This window comes from Eleutherodactylus coqui, chromosome 8, assembly GCF_035609145.1.
Source record: "Eleutherodactylus coqui strain aEleCoq1 chromosome 8, aEleCoq1.hap1, whole genome shotgun sequence".
Classification (NCBI taxonomy): Eukaryota; Metazoa; Chordata; class Amphibia; order Anura; family Eleutherodactylidae; genus Eleutherodactylus; species Eleutherodactylus coqui.
The window spans coordinates 114,196,431-114,220,381 of NC_089844.1; the positions used below are offsets into that span (position 1 = coordinate 114,196,431).

The window sequence follows — 23,951 nt, forward strand, 5'->3', positions numbered from 1 at the left end:
ATTATCACTTTAATGCTGACCAAAAAAAAAAAAATGAATGGGGAATTGACGGTAAAAGCCTGTGAGAAAGCTGCTTTCATACATTGGAAAAGTTTGCAGAGCCATGTGAATGGGCGCGTGTATGTGCCATGTTGAATTTTGACAGTCTGTCTCTTTTCCTGCAAGGCCGTTCTGTATTTTGCACCATGAATGAATAGATGGCTTGTTGCATAGATCCATTGGCCAACATCAGCCGTAGCCGTTTACTGGAAGCGAGGCCCTTCTGACTCCAAAAAAGCTTTTTTTTTTCTTAAAAGGGCAAAGTCACATGAAACTTTATAAATCAATTATAGAACATTGAATTTGAAATAAAAATGCATCCCACTCGCTACAAAGAACATTTATTGAAGTCAAGATGAAATACAAGCTCCTTCTATCCTGACATGAGATTCAAGCTGTGAGAAGCAGAATTATTAGCTTCAAATACACGGCTTATGTTGTTTTGCTTACTGGCTAGTTATTGTGTTAGACCGCATACTACAATCCCAAATTGCTGGGGCCGATGATGATTTGTACAGTGCGGCTAATGCGAATGTCACTCGAAAAATAACACCGGGCCTCAAGGCTATGAGATATTAGTGGCAAACAAGTCAGTATATGCGTAAGGGACGTAAACTTGCATTGAAGACGTGGTCTGCAGAGGGAAATGTGTTTGATGCTGTGACATTCACAGCAGGTAGCAGTGGTACAGACAAAACCGCGCTTTTATTTTACATTTATAGTCAGTATAAACTGTTTCACTTGCGTCATTCTATTAAACTTTGTGCAGTTCATATTGGGGACAGTTCACCTGATCTGCTTACTCTCCATTGTTTCTCTCTGATTTTTAATATGGAGCCATCATTTAGCCCCTAGTTCCAATAGTTAATGGACAATATATAATAATGCTTGGCTTTATGCTCCCTATGAATTTCAGATTATATATAGTATTTGTGTCTGAAATGTTTTAAAGGTTAACAAATATTTAAAGGGGTTGTCTAGTTGTAAACTGTTGATGGCTTATCAACAGAATAGTAGATCAGTGGGGTCTACTTCATGGAACCTCCTATGATCACCTGTTCCATGTGGTCACTCATTGAGCTGATTTCTGCAGGAAGGTAACAGCTCCGTTCTCACTGCAGTGGCCAGGCTTGGTATTACAGGCAAAGTTCCCACTCACTCAAGTGGGCAGTTTTCTTGTAATACCAAGCATGACCACTGCAGTTGGATAAATAAGCTCAGTGCACAAGTCAGAAAAAGAGGTTATTGGCAGGGGTCCCAGGCAGCAGACCCCTGCCGATCTGCTATTGACGGTCTGTCCTGCAAATAAGCAATCAGTAGTTTAAAACTGGACAACCCATTCAAAGGAGACCTGTAAGAAGGTGCCCTGCCCTATTCTTGTAAACAAAAAATGGACTCCTTTCTTCCAAGGAAGCAGCTGACTGGGATTGAGCACAACTAATAGGCACTTGACCTAAGACTTTGTACAGTTTGCTTTGACGCATATTAATCTAGATCGATCCCAGACAGTCACTTTCTTGCTTGTCTCTGCATGGAAGCAAAAGGCTGCTTTCCCAGAATATATTGCTGTCTTCTGAGAAACCCAATTTTTTTTTCTTACAGCAAAATTAATGCACTGTGTGCAAAAAAAGTGGAAATAGGATAGGAGTCCTTCTGACAAGTCCAATTCCAGTAATACAATAATCTAATCAGTGGTAAAATAAATATTTGCTAATTAAATATTCAAGAAATACCATTTTTGAAGTTTATGGTCCAAAATGTATTCCCATCATGCCTTGGGATAGTGCATTATTTTGCAGTAGATTTTATAGGAGGATGTATGTACTTGGCTTTCCTGCCTTTAAGTTAGAGGAAATGTATCATCTGTTTTTTTTATTTTTTTAATTAATACCAAGTACTGACGAATATACTTATTTCTAATCTGTTTTCTGATTGTAGATTTTTTAAAATTCTATTTTCTGTACATAATTATTGGGGTGGACATTTTGTCATAGTTACTATCAACAGCAGTAAGACTTGCTTTACAGCAGTCACATGGGTAATAAGAACCTTTGGTCTGAAGATTAGTGTTGAGTAAACCAAAACAGCCGAACCCTGTTTTAGTTTGAACTTTGCTAAAAGTAAGGTTTGGCACAAACCCGAAACTTAGGCAAATTATCTTGGCCAAGCCCACTAAAATTCCCCTCCTATTCCTCGTTATAAATCAGTTTTATAGGTATTTGTGAAAATTCAGCTCAAATAATTCGGACCAAACTGAACTTTTTGCCCAAATTTGGTGAACTTGCCGAACTGGACTTTGGTAAAGTTTGCTTATCACTATTGGAGATTATTCATTGACTTCTATGGGATAGTGTTGTAGGCATGCTTTGTGATCTGTGCAAAGGTCTTTGTGCAAGGAAGGGGTGGGCTGCGATCATCACATTAATGATGGATCCAGCGTTATCTATATATAGGTGTATATTGTACACCTTTCATTGTACCCTGCCTGTGATGATAATGAGATGATTACTCAATAGTGACCGCTATATATAAGGATATGTCAGCTTATTTAAGGATCAGTCACTAGAGTGAAAACTGGAAGCTTTCAGGATTTTTAATACAGAATAGCAAAAAAAAGTCACCAAAAATCCTTAAAAAATATGCTTGATACAAAAACTTAAGAAAGTGATCATTTCCCACCTTTTGAAAAGCTAATTATGCAAAATATGATAAATGTTATCTAAATGCTGATTTAGACAAAAACTGTATCTTTCGACTCCTCCATAGGCATGCATGTTTACATCAGCTAACAGCTTACATATATGTTAGATTACATCAGAAGATTCTGTAGAAATTGGTAAATATTAATCTAACATTTTTGACCAGTAAAGGGGGTTGTTTCACCACAAAGAAACACTTTTCCTATAAAACAAACACTTTTCCTCTAGTAGCCACAACAGCAATCAGCTTTGTCTATTCCCCACACCCACTGGAAAAACCACAGCCAGCCAAACTTTCCCCTTCAGCTGTCACCATAGAGAAAATGTGCATTGCATTGCAGTCATTTAGATGAATGACTGGCCCTATAATAATGCATGTAAACTTACAGAGCAGCTCTCCTTTATGGCTGGTAGAGGGGGGTAGGGTCTCAAGCCATCCTTCCTGTGACATTCATATTCTTTAATAGGGCTATTGAATAGGGGTTGTCTTCACGAGATAACTTCGTTAAGGCTTTGAGTCCATTTCTTGCTCAGAAAAATGTCAGCCGGGCGGTAAGCTATGTATAGGAGTACAATATATGTTCAAGCTACTCTGCAGCAAAAGCACTAAAATGTATCTCTTTTTAATATAACTTTCAGCTGCAATCACACACTGTAAATAGTTCACTTAAGTCAGATATATTTTTCTTTTGGGAGAATTATTTCACAATGTTATACGGAGGGCCTGGGCTTCATTCCAGCTGGTAAACATATTTGTTTGCAATAAAAAAGATTGTTTCCATTAGAATTCAGAAGTAACAAGATGTTTTTCTTCATTCTAGATGATGTGGCCAAATTTCACGGAGGACCTCCCAAAAATGCATACATGGAACAGAGTTTCCAAGGCTTGAATCCAGTATTAAATATACCAATTAACTCAAACCAGGTGGAACAAGCAAAGAAGAATGCAGCACTTGTAGGGTCAAAACTGGAGAGTTGGGTTGACAGTTTGGCCAATAACATTTGGTCAGCAGTAGACATCTGTACAACCGGACCCTCCTCATGTCCAGTCATGCAGTCGTGTTCTCAGACAGCTTGGAGTTCACTTAGCCCTGACCCGAAATCAGAACTTGGACTTATCAAACATGATGGACGCTTGAGGTAGCATCTGGTGCACCCTACAATGGCATGGGTTTTAAAAGGGAAATTAACCAATCTTACAAAAAGAACAGATTCCTTAGCAATTTAAAGTGTTTTCTGCTTTCCCAAGGAGTCATCCACCATAGCAGGTATTGAGAAGTCCTTCCTGCTCTCCATTGTAGGTTCTATGGTCAGACTTGCATTGATAGCACTTCCCTACAAATGGCAGAGCACCGACAACAGACTCTGATCAAGGGCTCAAATGCGCAAATATTTCCCTTATGATTGAGTAATGAAAAGCCCCATTTTCCCTTTGCACAAATACGTTCTATTTTTCTACCTTCATGTATTTTTGTGTTTGTCAGTGTTAATAAGCAGTGATCTAAAAAAAAAGGAATATGTCAGCTGTAATGTCAAGAACATGGATTTTTCATTACATTGTGAGAAATTATAGCAAAAGGTGGCCTTTTAATGACTTGTGTTGCCAAAGAAGTCCCAAATGGCATTACAGACACCTCTGGCAGCCAAAGGGTTATAGGATAGAGGTATTTTTTGAGCAGTATGTTTTGGTTTTGCACATGTGTACCCTGTATCAGCTGTTCATATTGGTGTTCCTTGTACCATGATGTTTGTTCATTCATCAGATCATGTGGTGAAGAAAGAGCCCCTTCAAACAGCTGATCGGCGGGATGCCAGGAGTCGGCCCCCACTAATCAGATATTGATGACCCATCCTGAGTCATAGCCCCCATTTCCTAAGATACATGTCTTTGAGATACATAAGGAGGTGCTCCATACTGAGGTATTGAAGAGCAAGGGGCTCATACACTGTACTGGCTCAAGGGCACTCTGCAGTCTGTGAGTCCATACCTGCCCTTATGGTGAGAAATACCTTTTGGCTGAGGTGGCCATTTTGTGTGCTAGACCAATATTTAAGAGACCAATGCATATTAATTTACTCAAGCCAATGATTCCAGCATCTTCAATATGATAATTGTTGATTTTGTTGGTTTCATGGAAATGGTATACTAAATTTTTATAAGTATTCGGTCAACCTACAATACTTTAATTATGTATATGACAGGTACTCTTTAGGCTAGACGACATGGTGATATTCAGTTAATTTGTTGGGCTGACAAAATTTCCTGATGTATTACCCCATTACTGGACCATATGGTGAATTTATCTGCCAAATGACCCCAACTGCCTGAAAGAGACACGCTTTATCAGGCAGTCATGTCCAGAACATACTAAAACAATGTTCATACTGCATGTTGGGTGTCATCCACCAAACTTTGCCATGTAGTCCCAGCCTTAGGTTTCTACATGCTATTATGAAAGATGTTAGATATCATCGAGTTGATCAACCCTCTAGTTAATTCCTTTAAGCCTCTTTTAAATAGTTTTTTGGTCTGGCTGCGACATTCTGAAGGTACGTGGCAAATTGTGATGAGCAAAAACCACACGAAATACATGCTATTGAACCTATAGTAACATCACCATTGGTTTTTATTTCTTTTTATATGGACCAAAGAGAGATAAGTCTTCCTTTTCCCTTATGAGACATCTCCACCTCTATGGATTGGGCGAGAAAGCTTCTCAGATAAGTTTGAGCTTCCAGCACTTTGACCCTTCACTGCCAGAAGCATATTTTACATAATACCATACCATGAGCTCTTGGCAGCCATTGTTTGCTTATTTATCATAGACGTCTATGAATTATCTTATCTTTGTTAACGAGAGAAAAGTCTGGAAATGGATTTTCAGTTATAATTGGAATTTATTTCAACACCTATTTACTATAGTATCAGGGTGAAGTCCGGTGTCTTGCTGCTAGATATACCGCTCATGTTTCACTCTTTTTGACTTGCTGCTACATGTAGCAATGCCCTTTTAAATATGATAGTTCCTGATATGAAGCTAACACGACTGATTAATTAGAAATTCATCAATCGAACCGGTATAACCCTTCTGGTTTGTACCATAAGGCAGAATCATATGACTCCTGAAGATGGATCGGGAAGTTCTCTAGGCATTAGCTGTGCTAAGGCCATGTTCTTACAAGCTGGAAGGTTGTAACTTATAGTTCAGCCTTGTTTGGCTAGATAGTAACATGTAGGTAGGTAAATGAAGTATTCTAGATATTTATTATTTATATATTTTTAGTCAATGACTAATTAGTAAGTGCTGCTTTTGCAGCTTGAAGTTTATCGTACTAACTACAGCTGCCTTTCTTCAGTAAAGGCCCAGCGCTTTGCAATTTATTGTGTTTCAATCAAGTTAAGACTTGGTCATGTTAAGATTATTATTTCCCATTTGTTTGTATTTTTACTGTACTTTTTCTATCTCTAGCCTTCAATGATAACATATTTGACATCTGTTCACACTTTGATATGCTTTGACTGATTTGCTATATACAAATGTATAATTCACACAATGTATGAGGAAGAAGTGACCGTATAAATACTGGAAATGAGTCCGGATCTTTGCGAATACAGTGACATCACTGGATCCCATGTTGATTCTCTACCACAGCTGTCTAAAAAAATGTATCCTTTTTGCCCATATCAACCAATCACATTGCAGCTTTGTCTTTCCAGATCAGTTTAAGAAATGGGTGCTGCGGGCAATAAGGCTGTTTTTTTCTGGGAGACAGTTCACTGATTCGGGCTATAGATCTTGCATCCCTCAAAATATCACTCATCTTGGGGTTTATAATGTTTGATCCATGGAAAGTTTGCTGATGCGATAATCATAACAATTGATACATTATAGTAACAGTGTCACTATACATGGATGATGGAACCTTTAAGGCAATATTCACATGCAACATATTTGTTGCAGACTAGAGATGAGCGAGTATACTCACTAAGGGCAATTGCTCAAGCGAGCATTGCCCTTAGCGAGTACCTGCCCGCTCAGGAGCAAAGATTCGGCTGCCGGCGGCGGGCGGGGAGTTCCGAGGGAGAGCGGGGAGGAGCGGAGGGGAGATCTCTCTCTCCCTCTCTCCCCCCTGCTCATGGCCGCAACTCACCTGTCACCCGCGCCGGCAGCCGAACCTTCTCTGCCGAGCAGGGAGATACTCGCTAAGGACAATGCTCGATCGAGCAATTGTCCTTAGGGAGTATACTCGCTCATCTCTATTGCAGACATTTCAGCAACTGAAAATCAGTAGTTTTTGCTTTGGTGGTAAGGACATAGATTTCACCAAGACCCAATCAGATGAATGAAACAATCACAACAATTTCTTTTCAGAGTATTTAAACTCCATATTAGTGCGTGCGAGTTTGAGGGAAAAAAAGCAGGATGATAGGTCCTGCTTATCTTTTTCGCATGTAGTATTAACTGCGTACGAGAAAAGTTGGGCAAGTCCTATCTTTTCTCGCTCATAGTAATAATGTGCAAGAATCCTGATAGCAGAAGAAAAACATTGAAATCAATAGTTTACACATTCTATAGATTTCAGATTGTTCTATAGATTGCAAACACACCATTGTATATTATCTACTGTAATGTAACATGGGAGATCTTTAGTAGTATTGTGTGCTTTGAAAACTGAGGAAATGTGTCATCTGTAAAGAACGGGCACCAGAAGATTGTGCACTGCTAATTTTGTGGGCAAAGCTCAGGATAGCGGGTCATTCCACGGCTGGAACTCCTTCAGTTAGACATATTGTCAATATGCTATGAAAATGTGAAATATGAAATGCCTTTAAGGAAAACTTGTCACATTGAACATGCAAAGCAAGCTGCAGGTAGCATGTTATAGAGCAAAGGAACTGAGTAGACTGATATATAAGGCCTCCCCCGAAAATAAGATCTAGCTAACCTGCATAAAAAAAATCTATACTCACGTGGTCCACGGCCTCCCGATGGTCTCCAGCGTGGCAAACTGCATCCTCCCCGTCTGACAGCTGTGCTTCTTCCTGGTGACGGGGCTTTGAATACCCCGCCTCCAGCATAGCGCGTAGTGTGATTGGCTAATCGAGCCCCAGCCAGCCAATCACAGCCGGCGCTCAGTGAGCCAATCACAGCCACTCAGTGATGCAGTACTGAGCAGCACCGCCCTAAGTCTAGAATGAGCAAATAATTAAATGAATTACAAGTTATACTTAATCTTTTCTCACAAAACTATATATCAAGTTGTTTAGCTCTTCCTGCTGTATAACCTACTGCCAACAGAATGGACTACATGTTAAACGTGACAGGTTCCCTTTAAGACAAATTGAAATTACTTTACATAGTGCAAAGTAGACTCTTAAAATAATATAATTAATACTGCTGCAGACAGCCATCAGTTAGAAGTCCTTTAATATTTGTATGACTAGATCAAATAATTGTGAATCTGAAAACCCAACATATTTTTTGAAGTGAACCCCAAATAAGGCCACTCAGAGGCGTAACTTGAAGCTCCTAGGCCCCGATGCAAAACTTGGAACAGGGCCCTGAACTATAATGCTTTACTTATAGTACTGGGTTATCTATATGGAGAAGAGAGGCCTTATGGGCCCCCTAAGGCTCCTGGGGCCAGGTGCAACCGCATCCCCTGCATCCTCTATAGTTACACCCCTGAGGCCACTAACCCCACTGCTTTGTAGTCCCAAGATGACTATCTCATGAATAAAATGGTCTTGGTGAGGTCACTAACAAGTAGTAGACTTACATATAGATACAACTCATAGATACAACTACTATGGGGTCAGTGTTGATGGGAGACGGTTCACCCTATCCATTTTCCAAGAGTTGATATGAACTACCATAGTCTTCAATGCTATAAAAGGCACGGCATGATACGTGAAATTTTGATACAAAATTGTTGATGGACCCTAATATCTCAGTGTCCTCATTCCATTGTAATATTGTTGTATGTGCCATGATATAGACTGGATTGTGGTCTCGTCTGAAAGTCATATTCTTTTTCCCCTTCTGGGTGCTACTGCCAGAGCTACCTCTCTGTGTTCACAACTAACCGGACAAAGCAACGTTCTGCTTTAACATACAGTTATTTGAATGTACAAACTATGCAAACCATCTCTTTGTTTTCGTCACCTTCATTTTGGAAAAGCTTGGAAGAGTTAAATGTTACCTTGCCGAATAACAGCAAGAAACTGTACAGGCTTCTCTGATAACAGAGTGAATCTATTTGGCGCTGTTCACAGTGCTCTATTTGTATATTATAACATTGTCAATTGGTTTTATTATGTAAAGCTTACTGTTCCTTTTCTTTTTTCCTCGATTGTTCAGTGGTTATTATACTGTTCTGTCACTCGTTGGGGGCTAGTTGTATTAGAACAGTCTGTCTGGATTCATATTGCTGTTGTGAAAGCTTATGAAAATAATATATTTGCAACAAGAAACGTAGTATTATGCTTTGTACATTTTCTTTGTTGAAAGTATATTTTTACATGTTGGTTTCACGTGGCTTGTTGTCCAGGTATTTTTCATCGGATGATCAACCAGAGTTAAAGGTACAGTGTTCACAAAATCCGTTCATTGGATCCAGATGATAGAACTGTAGCCTCTCTATATGCCCCGTGTGATGCCTACCCATGGCAGTATATTCTACCCAAAAATCAATGCTCACGTAACGTGGTATTCCATGGAATGGGCCACAATTGTTTTACCACTGATTCCCTATAAACTAAAAATTCTAGCTGCTTCAGAGGCATTAAGAAATACCATCCAGGCCTTTAGTGTAATACAACTTTACATGTCTTTTACATGCGTGTGAAGGAATGGATGTAGAAGGAGACCACTGATTGTATTGGTGCATGCCAGATGATACAGTGGGTATAGGTAAGTATTGTTCTTTATTCTATATGCGCAAACTACTTGTTTCGGAACCAGGCAGGATCCTTCATCAACTGATGTATAATGCAAGATTTGTGGCCAAGTTCTTTGTTTGTGATCGCGAAGAGCTTGGCAACAAATCCTGTATTTTATATATATTACCTGACAAAGGATCCTATCTGGGTTCAAAACTTCAGATGAGCGAGTATACTCGCTAAGGCACATTACTTGAGCGAGTAGTGCCTTAGCCGAGTATCTCTCTGCTCGTCTCTGAAGATTCGGGGGGGCGGGGAGCGGCGGGGGAGAGCGGGGAGGAACGTCGCCATTTTATGGAGCAATAAAGCCCTGAATCTTTAGAGACGAGCGGGGAGATACTCGGCTAAGGCACTACTCGTTCAAGTAATGTGCCTTAGCGAGTATACCCGCTCATCTCTATTCAAAACGTGTAGTTTGTATATACGAAAGAACACTTATACACACTATAGCCCAAGTGTTTGATCCGGCATGTTTCGGTACCAGCACCGGTCTCCGTCTATATCCATTCCTTGAGGCTTCACTAGGGATTTATCTTCAAGTGAGAGAACTACAATTGGCAGCAGCCAAAGAGATCTATATACTACTTGTATTGAAAGTGGTATAATACATAACCTCAACAGGTGAGTGCAGTACTTACCCTCCGACTCTCAAAAAATATATCCTGGTCCTGCACGTGAGTGTGGCAAAAGTCCATTTACCTAAAATTGAGTGCATTCCACTCATTGACAAATACCTAGTACATTCCCTAAGAGGAGATATCAGATCTTCCATTGCTCTTTACGGGCAAAGAAGATATAGAAAGAGGATGATGTATATAAAAGTGTATATTCACTTTTGATTAATATATTCATAATTTACTAGAATAGGTTAAAAAAGTTAATAATAAAATATCCATGATTTCAAATACAGTAGAAAAATAGTAAAACCTTATCATTTATAAGTGCAGCTTACAAATGATAATTAACGTGAGATGGAACTTATAGGGTCAAGAAATAAATCAGCACAGTATTTGGATCTGAAACGAACATGATAACTGGTGGCCCTAAATTCCAGACCAATACACAACTTTTTTTTAAAGTAAAGCTATTGTTTAATGAGTCATGGAACAAAACAGATACATTCACAATACAATGCAGGGCAAGCCATGTGGACTTTCGTTATGATATGTGCTTATGAAAATGACCCAAAAGTTTTGTTAAACTGACTACATAAGAGACTTTAGAGGGCCATTTTCTAAACAACTTGTCATTTATGGTTGGTCTATGAACATTGCCATTTTGGATCACAATACCATAGGTTAAACAACAATTTGATAATTGATCTCTGTCCTGATATGAGGTATGTTCTGGGATTCCATGGAGGACATAGATCTGTCATTTGGCATGAATGACTTTTCACCCACAATACCCAACTAGTACAGAACAAATCCAACATGCAGATCAACTTTCCTATACATCTCTGCCATCAACGAGCATCTGCCACCTATATTCATGTCAAGGTGGTAGCAGTTGCCAGAAAATTGGCTAAATTGGATTTTTAAGTCATCCAATATTTGTGGCTGGGTTTAAAAAAGATTTAAAAATCACAAGTTACATATGATAGATAATGCAATGCTATCACTGTAATATCGTCTGCTAATAAAATGTATAACTGGTTATTTTTAAATGTTTTCTAAATCCAGCCATAAATACTGCATGGCTGAAAAAGCCAATTTAGCCAATTTTCTGGTAGCTATGTTATTTACCATTAGATTCATCTTAATACCACAGCCTTCCACTAACGTTTTGGCTTTTAGGCAAATACCAAATTTTCGAACAATATCAATGCTAGACACAAAATGTATTTGCATTAGAGTTGAGCGAACATACTCTGCCGAGCTTGATGCTCGTTCGAGTATTACAGTACTCGATCGTGCTCGTTACTCGAACGAGCATCAAGCCGTGTTCGACCCCGCCCCAGTTTTTTGCTTCTCCCACTGTGACGTGCCTGTTTTGGCAAATTTTTTGTCTGGCAGGAAGAGGAGAGAGAGAGAGAACGAACAAAGAAGAAGAAAAAAAGCTCGGGACCCGGCGTCCCACATACACAAATACTCGAGTCTCCCATTGTAGTCAATTGGATTCATTACTCGAGTAGAGCTCTCGAATTTTACGAAAAGCTCGACTCAAATAACGCAGACCCGAGCATTTGGGTGCTAGCTCATCTCTAATTTGCATGTTAAATATAAGGAGGCCAAATCTGAACGCTACACCTTCAAAAGTGGGACTAGAATCAGATTTGGTTGTGCCGATCCTAAGGATTTGGTGCAACCCAAATCGTCCTTAACATTCTCAGAGTTTAACTGTGTTCCTGACTAAATATGGATTCAGTGTATCCTTAGTGCCAACTCAAATGTCGCGAAGCTTCAGCTGACCCACTAGCAAATGTTTGTGTTGATGTGAACTCTGCTCCAGCAATGAATTGGTCAGACAAATTATTTCTGATTGTGTTAAGTGTGTAGGAGGTTTTAATCTGCACCAGATATTGATTTCTGTAGATCATCCTATTTTTGAGTGCATTAATCCATGCAATTTTTTCCCGTTACATAGAGAACAGTGGATAGTTGTGTGTCTATTGAACAACAATGCATAGTGCATTATAGTCATGATACTGAATCATTATGGTCATAGCCATTATTGTTCAGTGAAGTATTATTGTATTTTACCTAATAGTGGAACTTAAAGGACCAATATATATTAATGGTCTAAAAAAAACTCTAAAATAAAAAACAAAAGATTTTCTAACGAAATTGATTGTGATATTTTTGGTCTTTGATTGCAAATATTATCACTCATCTGCAAAAATGTGGTACAGTTGGCTGCTATGACGGAGATCCATTGAATTTGCCCACTGTGGGCTTGAGATTCTTTGTCACTCTTAACACAGTTCATTATGTTCTGATACACTCTCAAAACTCTGCACACCTTTTGATTATTAAAAAATTGCATTATGGCCCGTGTTCAAATGCATCCTTGTCAAGTTGCAGACTGTTTCAATTATAACTTATTTTTGCCTATTACGTTAGGGGGTAGAACAAGGTAAAAAGTTGTGAGTTTGAAAGGGTTTTCCCAGAAAAAACTACTTACCACCTATCCACAAGAATGGGTGTTTTCAACGTCTCCTTATGAATGTCATGGTGGTCACATGTGCGCACTACTGTTTCATCCATCTCTATGGAACTGCCAGAGTTAGTCAAGCACTGTATCCAGCTATCTCTGGCAGTCTCTTAGAGATGAATACAGTGTCAGATTCCTATGAAGCTCAGCGTTCGGGTCAGGATACCCACTGTCGGGAGACTCCCCTGTATTATGGACACATAAACATGAATTAGAAAACACATTACATAATGTTATCTTCATCTGGTAAGTATCTGGCTTAGCTTGAAGGTTTTCATGTGCTTAGGCTGACCGGGAGTCAAGCGGTTTAAGTAGCAACAACAAAAGAAAAAAGCTGCCTTCTTGAAAACACTTCTTTTATTCAAAAAGATCGAAAAAATTACAAATGGTAGGTAATATATCACTAGAGATGAGCGAGCATACTCGTTAAGGCGATTTACTCGAGAGAGAGCATCGCCTTTTTCGAGTACCTGCTGGCTTGTCCCTGAAGATTCGGGGGGTGGGGGGGTGCGGGGCAGTGAGGGGGAGCGGGGAGGAGAGTGAGAGAGATCTCTCTCTCCCTCCGCAACCCCCCGCTCATCCCCCAAATCTTCAGGGACGAGCCAGCAGGTACTCGAAAAAGGCGATGCTCTCTCTCGCAAATCGCCTTAACGAGTATGCTCGCTCTTCTCTACATATAACATCATGTCCACTCTCAGATGTGGTTCGAAAGACACTTCTTTCTTGATCACGCATATGAGCGTAGACATAGTGTTACATGGTACCTACCATTTGTAATTATAGGAGGCAGCCTTTTTTCCTTTGTTGTAAACATGAATTGGCACTGTACCGACAGCAGATGAGGGGAAACTCAACCCGGCAGCAGTCACGTTCACATCTCATGCTGTGGTATTAATCAGATTTTTCTAAACATGAATTTAGATGAAATTCCTATAAACAAAAAAGGCTCTGTTCACACTAGTGTCATGTCTTCTGTTGGCAACGGAGCCACGACCTTTTTGAAAGATTTGTTTCTCAATGGATCCAAATGGATGCTGATAGACCTAATTGACTGTAATGAGGACCATCTGGGTTCTAGTACTTTTGGCAGAAAGAATAGCGCTGAAGACTGCACTATTCTTGGTATCAAAAATTAGAAAATTTAACGGAAGACCCAACAAAACATATGGTCTTATTCAACAATTATGCCTCTGTTTGCACATCACATACACTTATATCAATCAATATGATTTACGACACGTGAATTGATATTTATGAGTTATCTTGTAGAAAGACGTCCCGTCAAGATGTTCACTCTCAGTATACCTGACTACAGTAAGATACACAAGAAAAGGTTTATAATGGCAAAGGGTTAATAACGGGTTAATTCTGAAGTATTTTACAGATTTTTCTTATATTGTATCTGACCACCATTTTTTTTAATTTTGAATCTGGCAGCGACGTACCTTAATTTTTTTACGAGTCATCTTGTGCATTAAACTGTACAGTAACATTTTGTAATTCTATTGGGTAAAACATGTAAATATGAGTGTTGTCAAAAGAGATAAAATAAATGGCACACACTGAAAGATGTAGATATTTTGCTAATTTATTTAAAGGAGTATTTTATGAATTGAAAAAAAAATGTCTTAAATTTGACCGGTCTTAAAAAAAAATGTCAAAAAGTCTGAATTTTCCTCGTAGTAGAATGTGATTTTTAACACTTATTGCACTACCCTAATGTTTTTTTTTTTAGCCTAACAAATTGTGCCTTAGCTGTATTTTTTGTCTAGGGAAGTCTTTTCTTTTTGTCTAATAAAATATATAATATTTTTCAAAAAAAAAAAAAGGAAAGAAAACAGTGGATGTATGGTAAAATTGTATTATACCAAAAAATGAGAAAAAAATACAAAAATATCACCCAGCTGCGGTTGTATATAAGTGCTTTCAGTCATATTGTGTTTTCAAATGCAACATTTCTCAAATAAAAAAAAAACAAAAAAAAAACTTGTTATTGAGTTGTTTTTTTAAGTACAGAAATAGCCTTTGGTGATCTGCCCTTGTCACACATTTCGTCTGTGCTGAAAATTTCTGTTTCCAGCTTTAATGTTGCCTTTCAGAATGGCAAAAACAAAAATTCAGATTAATGCCAAATGAGATTGACAGTGACATTTAACAAAATAATACAATTTAGTTTTTTTATTTATTTCAGTATGTGAAAATGAATGACAAAATATCCTCTAGTAGGAAATATTGTGCTGATGTTGTTTAACACAATCTGTCTCTATGACAAACATACGAAAATAAGTACATTGGCATGGCTGACTATATTCCAAAACTTTTTCCAAGGACACTGTGGTCATGCAGTCAGATGGATCACAGTGGGAGGAAGAAGAAGTGGGGTGGGGCAGGTAACTAATAAATACCTGTCACAACATGATAAGACATTTGGTATTTGAACCTGAACATGTCATGTGACATGCCTGGGAGAAATGAATGCCCTCAACCCCATCCAGGATTGCCTGGAAAAACCTAAATTTTTCTTTTTTCTGGCCAACATATCCAAAAGTCATAGACAGACAATATTTTTTACATAAACTCAGGACTATAATGAAGGATAAAGCTTACAAGTGACACAGCTTTTTATAGATCAGAAACTAATGTGAATTTATTACCAGCATTTACAGCAAACTGTAAAATGATGATAATTACAGTCATAATAATCTTCTCCAGTACCAACAGCCTCAAGAAAATCATGGATGTATCTATTTTTTTTCCATGGACAACGGGAAAAAAATGCCCAATTTTTACAGACTATCGAGGAATTTCTGGACAGTTGGCAACTCTGAACCCCTCATAAACAGGGAAATTGAGCCTGTGAAGATAGCCCTGAACTCAGGGGCGTAACTTGAAGCTCCCGGGCCCCGATGCAAAACTTGTAACAGGGCCCCCCAACTATAATGCTTTACTCATAGTACTGGGTTCCCTATATGGAGAAGAGAGGCCTTATGGGCCCCCTAAGGCTCCTGGGCCCGGGTGCAACCACATCCCCTGCATCCTCTATAGTTACGCCCCTGCCTGAACCCACAGCTAAGACAATGTTCAAAAGCCCCAGTTACTAGACAAGCTGAAAGACTAACAATAGGGTCTGGATTGCAGAAGGGCTGTGTCATGTTACAGGCTATTGCTACGACCAATTGTCATGGATTGGACAGTGGAGAGAGGTTTATGGTTTTGACAGTTGCTAACCTGTGGCATCGATACCCAGGGGCAGACCACAGAGTCAACTTAGTTCCAGCTCCCTGGATCCTGCATTCGCGCAAGATGGAGCCCAACCAAGCACTGGTTACATTTTTGGAATAGTGTGGATACTGTGGACACAATGCAGTTATTCCCTTTGCTGTGCGACCCCCAGAACCCACAGAATTGCCTATATGCATAGCCAGTCATATGTCACCTATCTTATTTGGTATCCACACGTAGGTGAATTTCAGTCCCAGAAACAAATATACATAAAAGACCTCTGCAGATGTGAGGGAGGGGGAACGAATATTGAGGAGTTCAACCCAGTTTTCCCTAGGACATAACGGTGGCAGGATGACAAACAAAGCTAGGTGATGATTTTTCAATATCATTATATTACACCTGCTCCACCTGTTATTTGCTGACAGAGAGGTACCTCAGGACTCAATGGGGTTCTCAGCTTTCGAGCTCCTGTATGGAAGGCATGTATGGGGACCCCTGGCTTTGCTAAGAGAATCTGGTGAAGGAAAACTAGTCACCTCTGAAGTGTCAGTCATCAACAATGTCATGCGGATAAGATGCAGACATTGACACAGCTGGTGTGCGAGAACATGGAGCAGGCCCAACCCAGCCAAAAACAGTGGTACGATCGTAACGCTAGAGAAAGAGCTTATGAGGTGGATCAGAAGGTGTTGGTCCATGTCACACTGACCCAAAACAAGTTTCAGGCTGCTTGAGAAGGCCCCTACCTTGTTCACCAGTGACTTAATGATGTGAACTATCCTGTCACAATTGATCACACTTGAAGAAAGCAGAGTCTTCCACATGAACATGATGAAGGCTTGTCATGAATGGTGGGCATGCACCTTGCCAGTGTGCAGCCTGCCCCAGGAGGGTGAGGTCTTAGTTGATTTGCTAACCTCAACTCAGGCAGATAGATCTATTGAGGATGCAGTCTTCAACCTGCAGCTCACTGTGGACCAACTGCCCCAGCTGCAAGAGTCCCTGCTCCCCTTTCTGCCCACCTTCACTGATAAACCAGGGAGGACCCGGTTGCAGTTCACTATGTGAACACTGGGGACTACCCCCCTGTTGGGCAGCCTGCCTACTGAGTTTCCTCAGGGGTGCAGGCAGATAATAAGCTGGTCATTGACGAGATGTTACATCTGGGCATTATCCTGAAGTCCCAGAGTGCATGGACTTCCCCTGTAATCCTAGAGCCAAAGAAGGACTGGATGACCCGGATCTGTGTAGACTACAGGAGGTTAAATGCCATCACGGTAACCAATGCTTATCTGATGCCTCTCTTCGGTGAGCTATTGGACCAGCTGGCTGGTGCCCAGTACATCACTATCATGGATCTGAGTTGGGGGTACCTATGACCACGGAAGAACAGCAGAGGTCTGCTTTCATTCCCCCATTCAGACTCTATTAGTGCAGACTGATACCCTTTAACATGAAAAATTCTCTGTCGTCTTTCCAACAATTGGTGGATCAGTTGCTTGAGGGGCTTGAAAAGTGTGTGGTTGCATATTTGGACGATATTGCCATCTTCAACCCCCCTTGGGAAGAACACCTGGAGCATCGGTGGCGGGTGCTCAAGTGGAACCAGGCCGCAAGCCTGACTATCAAGCCTGGAAAGTGCTAGATCAGCAAGCCAGAGGTGCAGTACCTAAGGCCCTGAGTAGGAGGGGAACGTTAAAGTTAGAGTACGGGAAGGTGTATGCGTTCCTGGCCTAGCCCACTCCTAAAACAAAGAAGTAGGGGATGTTCTCCTCCAGTACCACTGGGTACATTTTTACCCCACTAAAGTGCCCTAGCCAAGTCCCTCACTGACCTGACCAAAAAAAAACTGTCAGGTAGTAAACTGGACCTCTAACTTTGATCAGTTCTTTGTAGACCTTAAGGCTGCTCTCTCCAGTGCCCTGGTTCTGCAAGCCCCAGACTTCACCAGGAGGTTTGTAGTGCAGACCGAGGCCAGCGCATATGGCCTGCATGCTGTTCTCAGCCAAGTAAACTCTGGTGGGGAAGCACACTCAATGCTGTATCTAAGCCACAAGTTCCTGCCCAGAGAAGTGGTATGTGCTACACTAGAGAAGGAGTATTGCAGAGGCTGCAGCTGTATCTCTATGGGCGTAACTTCACCATAGTGACAACCCGCTCAATTGGTTGCATACTACCGTAGGTGCTAATGGGAAATTGCTTAGGTGGAGTTTGGTTTTGCAGCAATATGATTTCACCATCCAGCAGTAGGCATGATAATGCTGATGGGTTATCCAGTCAGGGTGAGGCAGCAGAGATGGGCTTAGTATGTAATCTGAGGGAGCAAACTACTAAACCCATCCTAAAAGGAGGAGGTATGATATTGGTAAATCACCACTCAGCTTTCTGTGTCAATCTATCACCATTCTGGCCTAGGGAAAGCTGGGTTGAACTCCTCAATATTCATTCCCCCTCCCTCACATCTACAGAGGTCTTTGATGTATACTTTTTTCTGGGACTGAAATCTACCTAAGCATGGGTTTCTGGGACTAGCAAGGAAGTTCTTTGTTCTGATGTCAATGAAGTTACCAAGTGACAAGTGGATGTCAATTCCCACCTTCCCACCAAACCTTTGTCCCATCCTGTTCCCTGTCTACTCCAAGCAGACATTGTGGCAACTTGCCTTGATACTGTATTTATCAAAGGAGAAATTTATAATGGGGAATATGGGTCACCCAAAGGTTCCAGCCAAACAGTCGTTACATTTTCAAAACCTGTGGAGTTACAGGAGTAACTGTGGACCCAATGCAGTTACTCCTGTCGCTATGCAACCTCCAGAACCCACAGAATTGCCTGTATGCCTTGGCTTTAGAACCAAGTGGATCCCCTCCCCAAATTGTCAAACCCAGGAGAGGCATTCAGTTGCAGGCTGATCCCCATTACACACTGACTATGTGCCCAGGTATATTGGAAACAACTTTCTCTCCTTTTCTTTGATACTGTTTGTGTGTGTTTGTATGCTCCTTAGTCCTTACCTTTTTATATAAATCATCTTTTGTATATTTTTATGTAAGCACCAACTCTTTTTTTCTAGAATGATTTAAAACTTAATTAGTCATCCTTGAACACTTTAAAGGATCTAGAACTCCGAAGTGTGGTAATTGTGTGTGAGGTGGCTGACATACCTGTCGGAAACAGTTAGTGGTGGTAGCAAGGTGTGTTGTGGTGTGCTAGGCCTTTCAGAGTGTAACTTGGGCTCCATCTTGCATGACTGCAGGATCTAGGGAGCTGGAACTAAGTCGACCTGCAGTCTGCCTTTGGGTGTTGATGTTGTAGATCGGTGACTGTCGGACCCGTAAAACGCCATCCAATCTGTAACAATTAGTCGTAGCGTATTACGTGACAAATTAGTTAATGATGTTTTATCAATATCATTAAATCACAGGCTGCACTTTAAACTTTATTTATAGTGGTAAACTAAGCAAATTTTTATGAAAGTATATTTCAAGGTTTATGAGACACACAGAGGCTATTAGATGAGCATAAGTTGTCTGAAAAGTTAGTGTCCTTTTAAGTAATGTTTAATATGATTATTTTTACTTTGAATGACAATATACTTTATTTGGGGCTCCACCAGAAGGTGCTGCAAAGGGAAACATCCAATTTGTAAGATAGGCCCTGGGCACTAAGATGCTTCCCATAAGTATAATATTTCCCATAACTTGAATAGCACTGATACACAACAAAGCTGATTAAATTGCAGCCTGTTGAGTAGTAGCCCTCAAACTATTTAGCACTTTTCCTTACCACTATTTATAACTGCTTCTTTATATCTTATAACATGTTCATACATCCACATCATTCGTCTGCTGTAATATTGTAGTGGCCCAGAGTTAGTAGGGCCCCTCCATAATGTTTTGTGTCTGTCACATGTCAGCGTCTTATGTGTAGTATGCATTAAAGTTATGTGTATTGGACTTCTGCAGTACTGAATGGGTTAATGTTTGGGTTATGTCTAGCAAATGTATAGTTTTGTGAGTCATGTGATGTTGCTTGTTATTTGTTTTTGCAAGAATTCAATGTGGAGAGTTGAAGTTTTGACAGACTAAGGTAGTAGAAGTCTGACAGACTGAGGGAGAAGTTGAGTGAGTTAGCGAGTGAGCGTCAGAGACTACAGAGATTGGTCCATGTTAACCAAAAGATTAGGCACAATTGCTAAACGATGCAAAAATACTCTACTGTATTACTATGAAAGCATAAAATGGATCCACACATAGAGCTTAGAATAATTAAAATGGATAAACTTTATTACAAAACAAGATAGCAGTTAAAAACATATGTATAATAGGAGAAAGTGAGTATCTGGATTGAAGGAACAGGACTAAAACAATAGAATAAAAATGCATTCATGGTATAAATAGGATAGCAATAAATACAATAGTGGATCTACTGAGTCATATATAATACAAACCAGACAAACAAGGCAATAAATTAAGACTGTCAGATCACACAACATAGAAATGCAAAGCTATTACCACATCCTAGTCAAGACCTGCATCCTGAGCTCCAATGCACGTTTCGCATCTGCTTCCTCCAAAGGGGAATTCTATTGTTTAAGTCCTGCTCCTGCAATCCAGATACTCACTTTCTACCATTATACATATGTTTTAAACTACCATATTGTTTTGTAATAAAGTTTATCCATTTAATTATTCTGGATGTGTGGATCCATTTTGTGTTTTCAGAGATTGGTCCATGTGTGGAGCAAGGAGGAGGCCGAGTGATGGTCTGGTGCTCAGTCTGGGCCCAGCCTGCCCAGGAAACCTCGGTACAGCTGTTGAGTGCTGAGAGTGAGACAAGCCGCTTCAAAGCGAGAGGACACAACTAACTTGAGTGTGGACCGGTAGAGAGTGAGAGAGAGAAAGAGTTGCTGGGAGTGGGTTTGCACAGATAACTTGGACTGTGGATCATCCGAGATATCCGAAAACTCCTCCCTGCTACACCACTCTGATTTGTTGTATCTGTGCTAGGTCTGTTGATGTGGTTTGGACTTTGTCAAGTTACAGTAAATGGACATTTCCAACCGTTCCCGGTTTTGTTCAGAAAGTTTCCCCTGTGTGTGGACTACTTTATTTCATTGTCTAGTTTCACTGCAGAGGACGGAACGGTGGCATCACGTGTAACCTCTGGTTACTTCCCCTGTGATCTCCTGCAGCAGAAACGTGGTTGGGTCCCGAGCTACCCCTAGGGGAGGGGGAGATGGTAGAGCCTTGTGACAAGGTCTTTCTCTACCCTGCTATCTCCTCGGCTGTAGGCCCGCTCCTCGGACGCTGCAATATAACAATTTGTAACCATAATTAAGGCTTAAAGCAATTTTAATACCATTACAGTCAGGTTCTATCTTATAATCTGTTTTAAATAAAGCATGCACGGTCTGCATTTATAAAAGATGCCAAACTACCCTTCTGCTCTCTACCATTGTAACTGTAAGCTTAACAGGAGCAACCAGTGTCAGGCAGCTCCTGCCAAGGCAAATAGGATCACGGGGTGCATCAAAAGGGGCACATGATGAGAACATTGTTCTTCCTCTTTACAAGTCACTGGTTAGACCTCACATGGAGTATTGTGTACAGTTTTGGGCACCAGTACTCAAGAAGGACATATCAGAGCTTGATCAGGTACAAAGGCGGGCAACTAAAGTAATAAATGGAATGGGCAGACTACAATACCCAGAGAGGTTATCAAAATTGGGATTATTTAGTTTAGAAAAAATATGTTTTAGGGGCGCTCTAATAACTATGTATAAATATATCAGGGGACAATACAGAGATCTCTCCCATGATCTGTTTTTACCCAGGACTGTGATTGTAACAAAGAGGCATCCTCTACATGTAGCGAAAAGAAGGTTTCTACACCGACATAGAAGGGGGTTCTTTACTATAAGAGCAGTGAGACTATGGAACTCTCTGTCGGAGGATGTGGTGACGGCAAATTCCATAAAAGAGTTCAAGAGGTTCCTGGACACCTTTCTTGAGCGATACAATATTAAATGTTATAATCAGGGATTATTCCGATTGCCAGATTATAGTCAGGAAGGAATTTTTGCCCCTTAAATTGTGAAAATTGTTTTATACCTCATTGTTTTTTTTGCCTTCCTCTAGATCAACATTAGGGGTAAAACGCTGAACTGGATGGACATATATGCTTTTTTTTGCAGCCTTAAATACTATGTAATGTATTGAGATAGTTGCCATTAGCTTCAACCTTCTGTAGTTCACATTCAAATAAAGATGACCATGCATAGATTCTTTCCATTGATTCTGTTGATGTCAGTCTCTATGCATCCCAGTGCAGCACAATAACACATGTCCTGCTGCGGACTTGAAGCTGATGGGCCCCAGTACAAAATATATAACAGGTACCCCCCACTATAATTCTTAATTCATAGTACAGGTCACCTTATATTGGGAAGAAAGGCTTTGTGGGCTCCCTAAGGCTCCAGGACCTCCATACAACAGCATCTTCTGCACCCATCATTGCCATGCCCCTCGATGCATCATTCAGAATGCGCAGGATGAGAGTCTGTGGAGTAGAGTCTTGAGTTTCAGTGGCTAAATTCTTATACATACCTAGTATTGGCCATAAGTACTGCTTGACTTGGCAAATCATTTATTGAGGATGTGGTATTCAAATGCCACATGAACCACCAATGATAACTCCAGTTGCCACTGACTTGAGAATCCCATGACCAAGTCAATTAAAAAACAGAAAAAGTTCCTCATGGTGGGAAAATCCCTTTAATATCATGTATACCAGCTGCTCAATGTGTGCTGTTTAAAATAATAAATATATTTGGGATTTTTCTTTCAACCTCATTAAATAAAGAGCACCTCTGGCCTAAATGTCACTCTGTCTCCAGTAATTTCTCTAATGTTTTTGATCTCCACTATCAATCTGTCATCTCATAGTTTATGGAAAATACTTTGCAGAAATGCCAACTAGTCGTCTTTGAGATGTCTCAGCATGTGGCCTGATGAATATTAACGAGAACATCTAGCATGGAGCTCCGAAAATATTTGCACTATAAATTATGCTTGTAGAAAATATGTAATGTGTCGATGAAGGTTCTTTTTGTTACCTTGAGGGCGGACACCCACTGGCCTTTTTTTCTCCACTGCGCTGCGCGAGTAAATGAAAAGTCTCGCAGCGCAGTGCAAGAAAAAAACCGGCATCACGCCGGGATATCGCCAGTCTTTTCAATGGGGCCAGTGGCAGCAGCGCTAGCCCCATTGAAAAGATATGGAGAATGCAGCAGACTTCTGCCACAGCTGTGACAGGAGTTTCCTTCATCCCCGCGGGGACCGCTGGGATGAAGGAATCCTCTGTCACAGCTGTCACAGCTGTGGCAGAAGTGCAGAATGATATCCCATTGCTTTCAATGGGATCGGCACTGCTGCCAATCCCATTGAAAGCAGTGCTTTCTTGCAAACCCCGCAGTATGATTATTGGGGAAGGGCTTGAAATATAAGCCCTTCCCTGAAAATCATCAATAAGTGTTAAAAAATTTTTTTTTAAATTTACTTACCTCTCCGCCGCTCAGATGCGTCCTCCAGCTGGCTCCCCGGCACTGCTGTCCAGCACTTTCAGCAGCCGGGGATTTAAAAATCCCTGCCTCCTGAAAGGGCTGTGCTGATTGGCTGAGGGCTCAGCCAATAGCAGTTAGTGCTTAGCTATTGGCTGAGCGCTCAGCCAATTACAGATAGGCTTAGCTATTCATTCATAAATAGCTAAGATAGTGCTATTCATTAATGAATAGCTAAACACTATCTGCTGCCGATCCCATTGAGAGCAATGGGATATCATTCTGCTCTTCTGTCACAGCTGTGACAGATGTGACAGCTGTGACAGAGGAT

General features: G+C 40.5%; 1 protein-coding gene across 1 annotated transcript in view; it reads left to right on the plus strand.

Moving 5' to 3' along the window:
• The window catches only part of XYLT1 (xylosyltransferase 1), a 278,816-nt gene extending 269,599 nt beyond the window's left edge, over nt 1-9,217 (plus strand). The window contains exon 11 of the mRNA XM_066576241.1: nt 3,560-9,217. Coding sequence (XP_066432338.1) covers nt 3,560-3,882 — 323 coding nt within the window. The 3' untranslated portion in view covers nt 3,883-9,217. The remainder of the gene's footprint in view (nt 1-3,559) is intronic.
• The last annotated feature ends 14,734 nt before the right edge of the window (nt 9,218-23,951 follow it).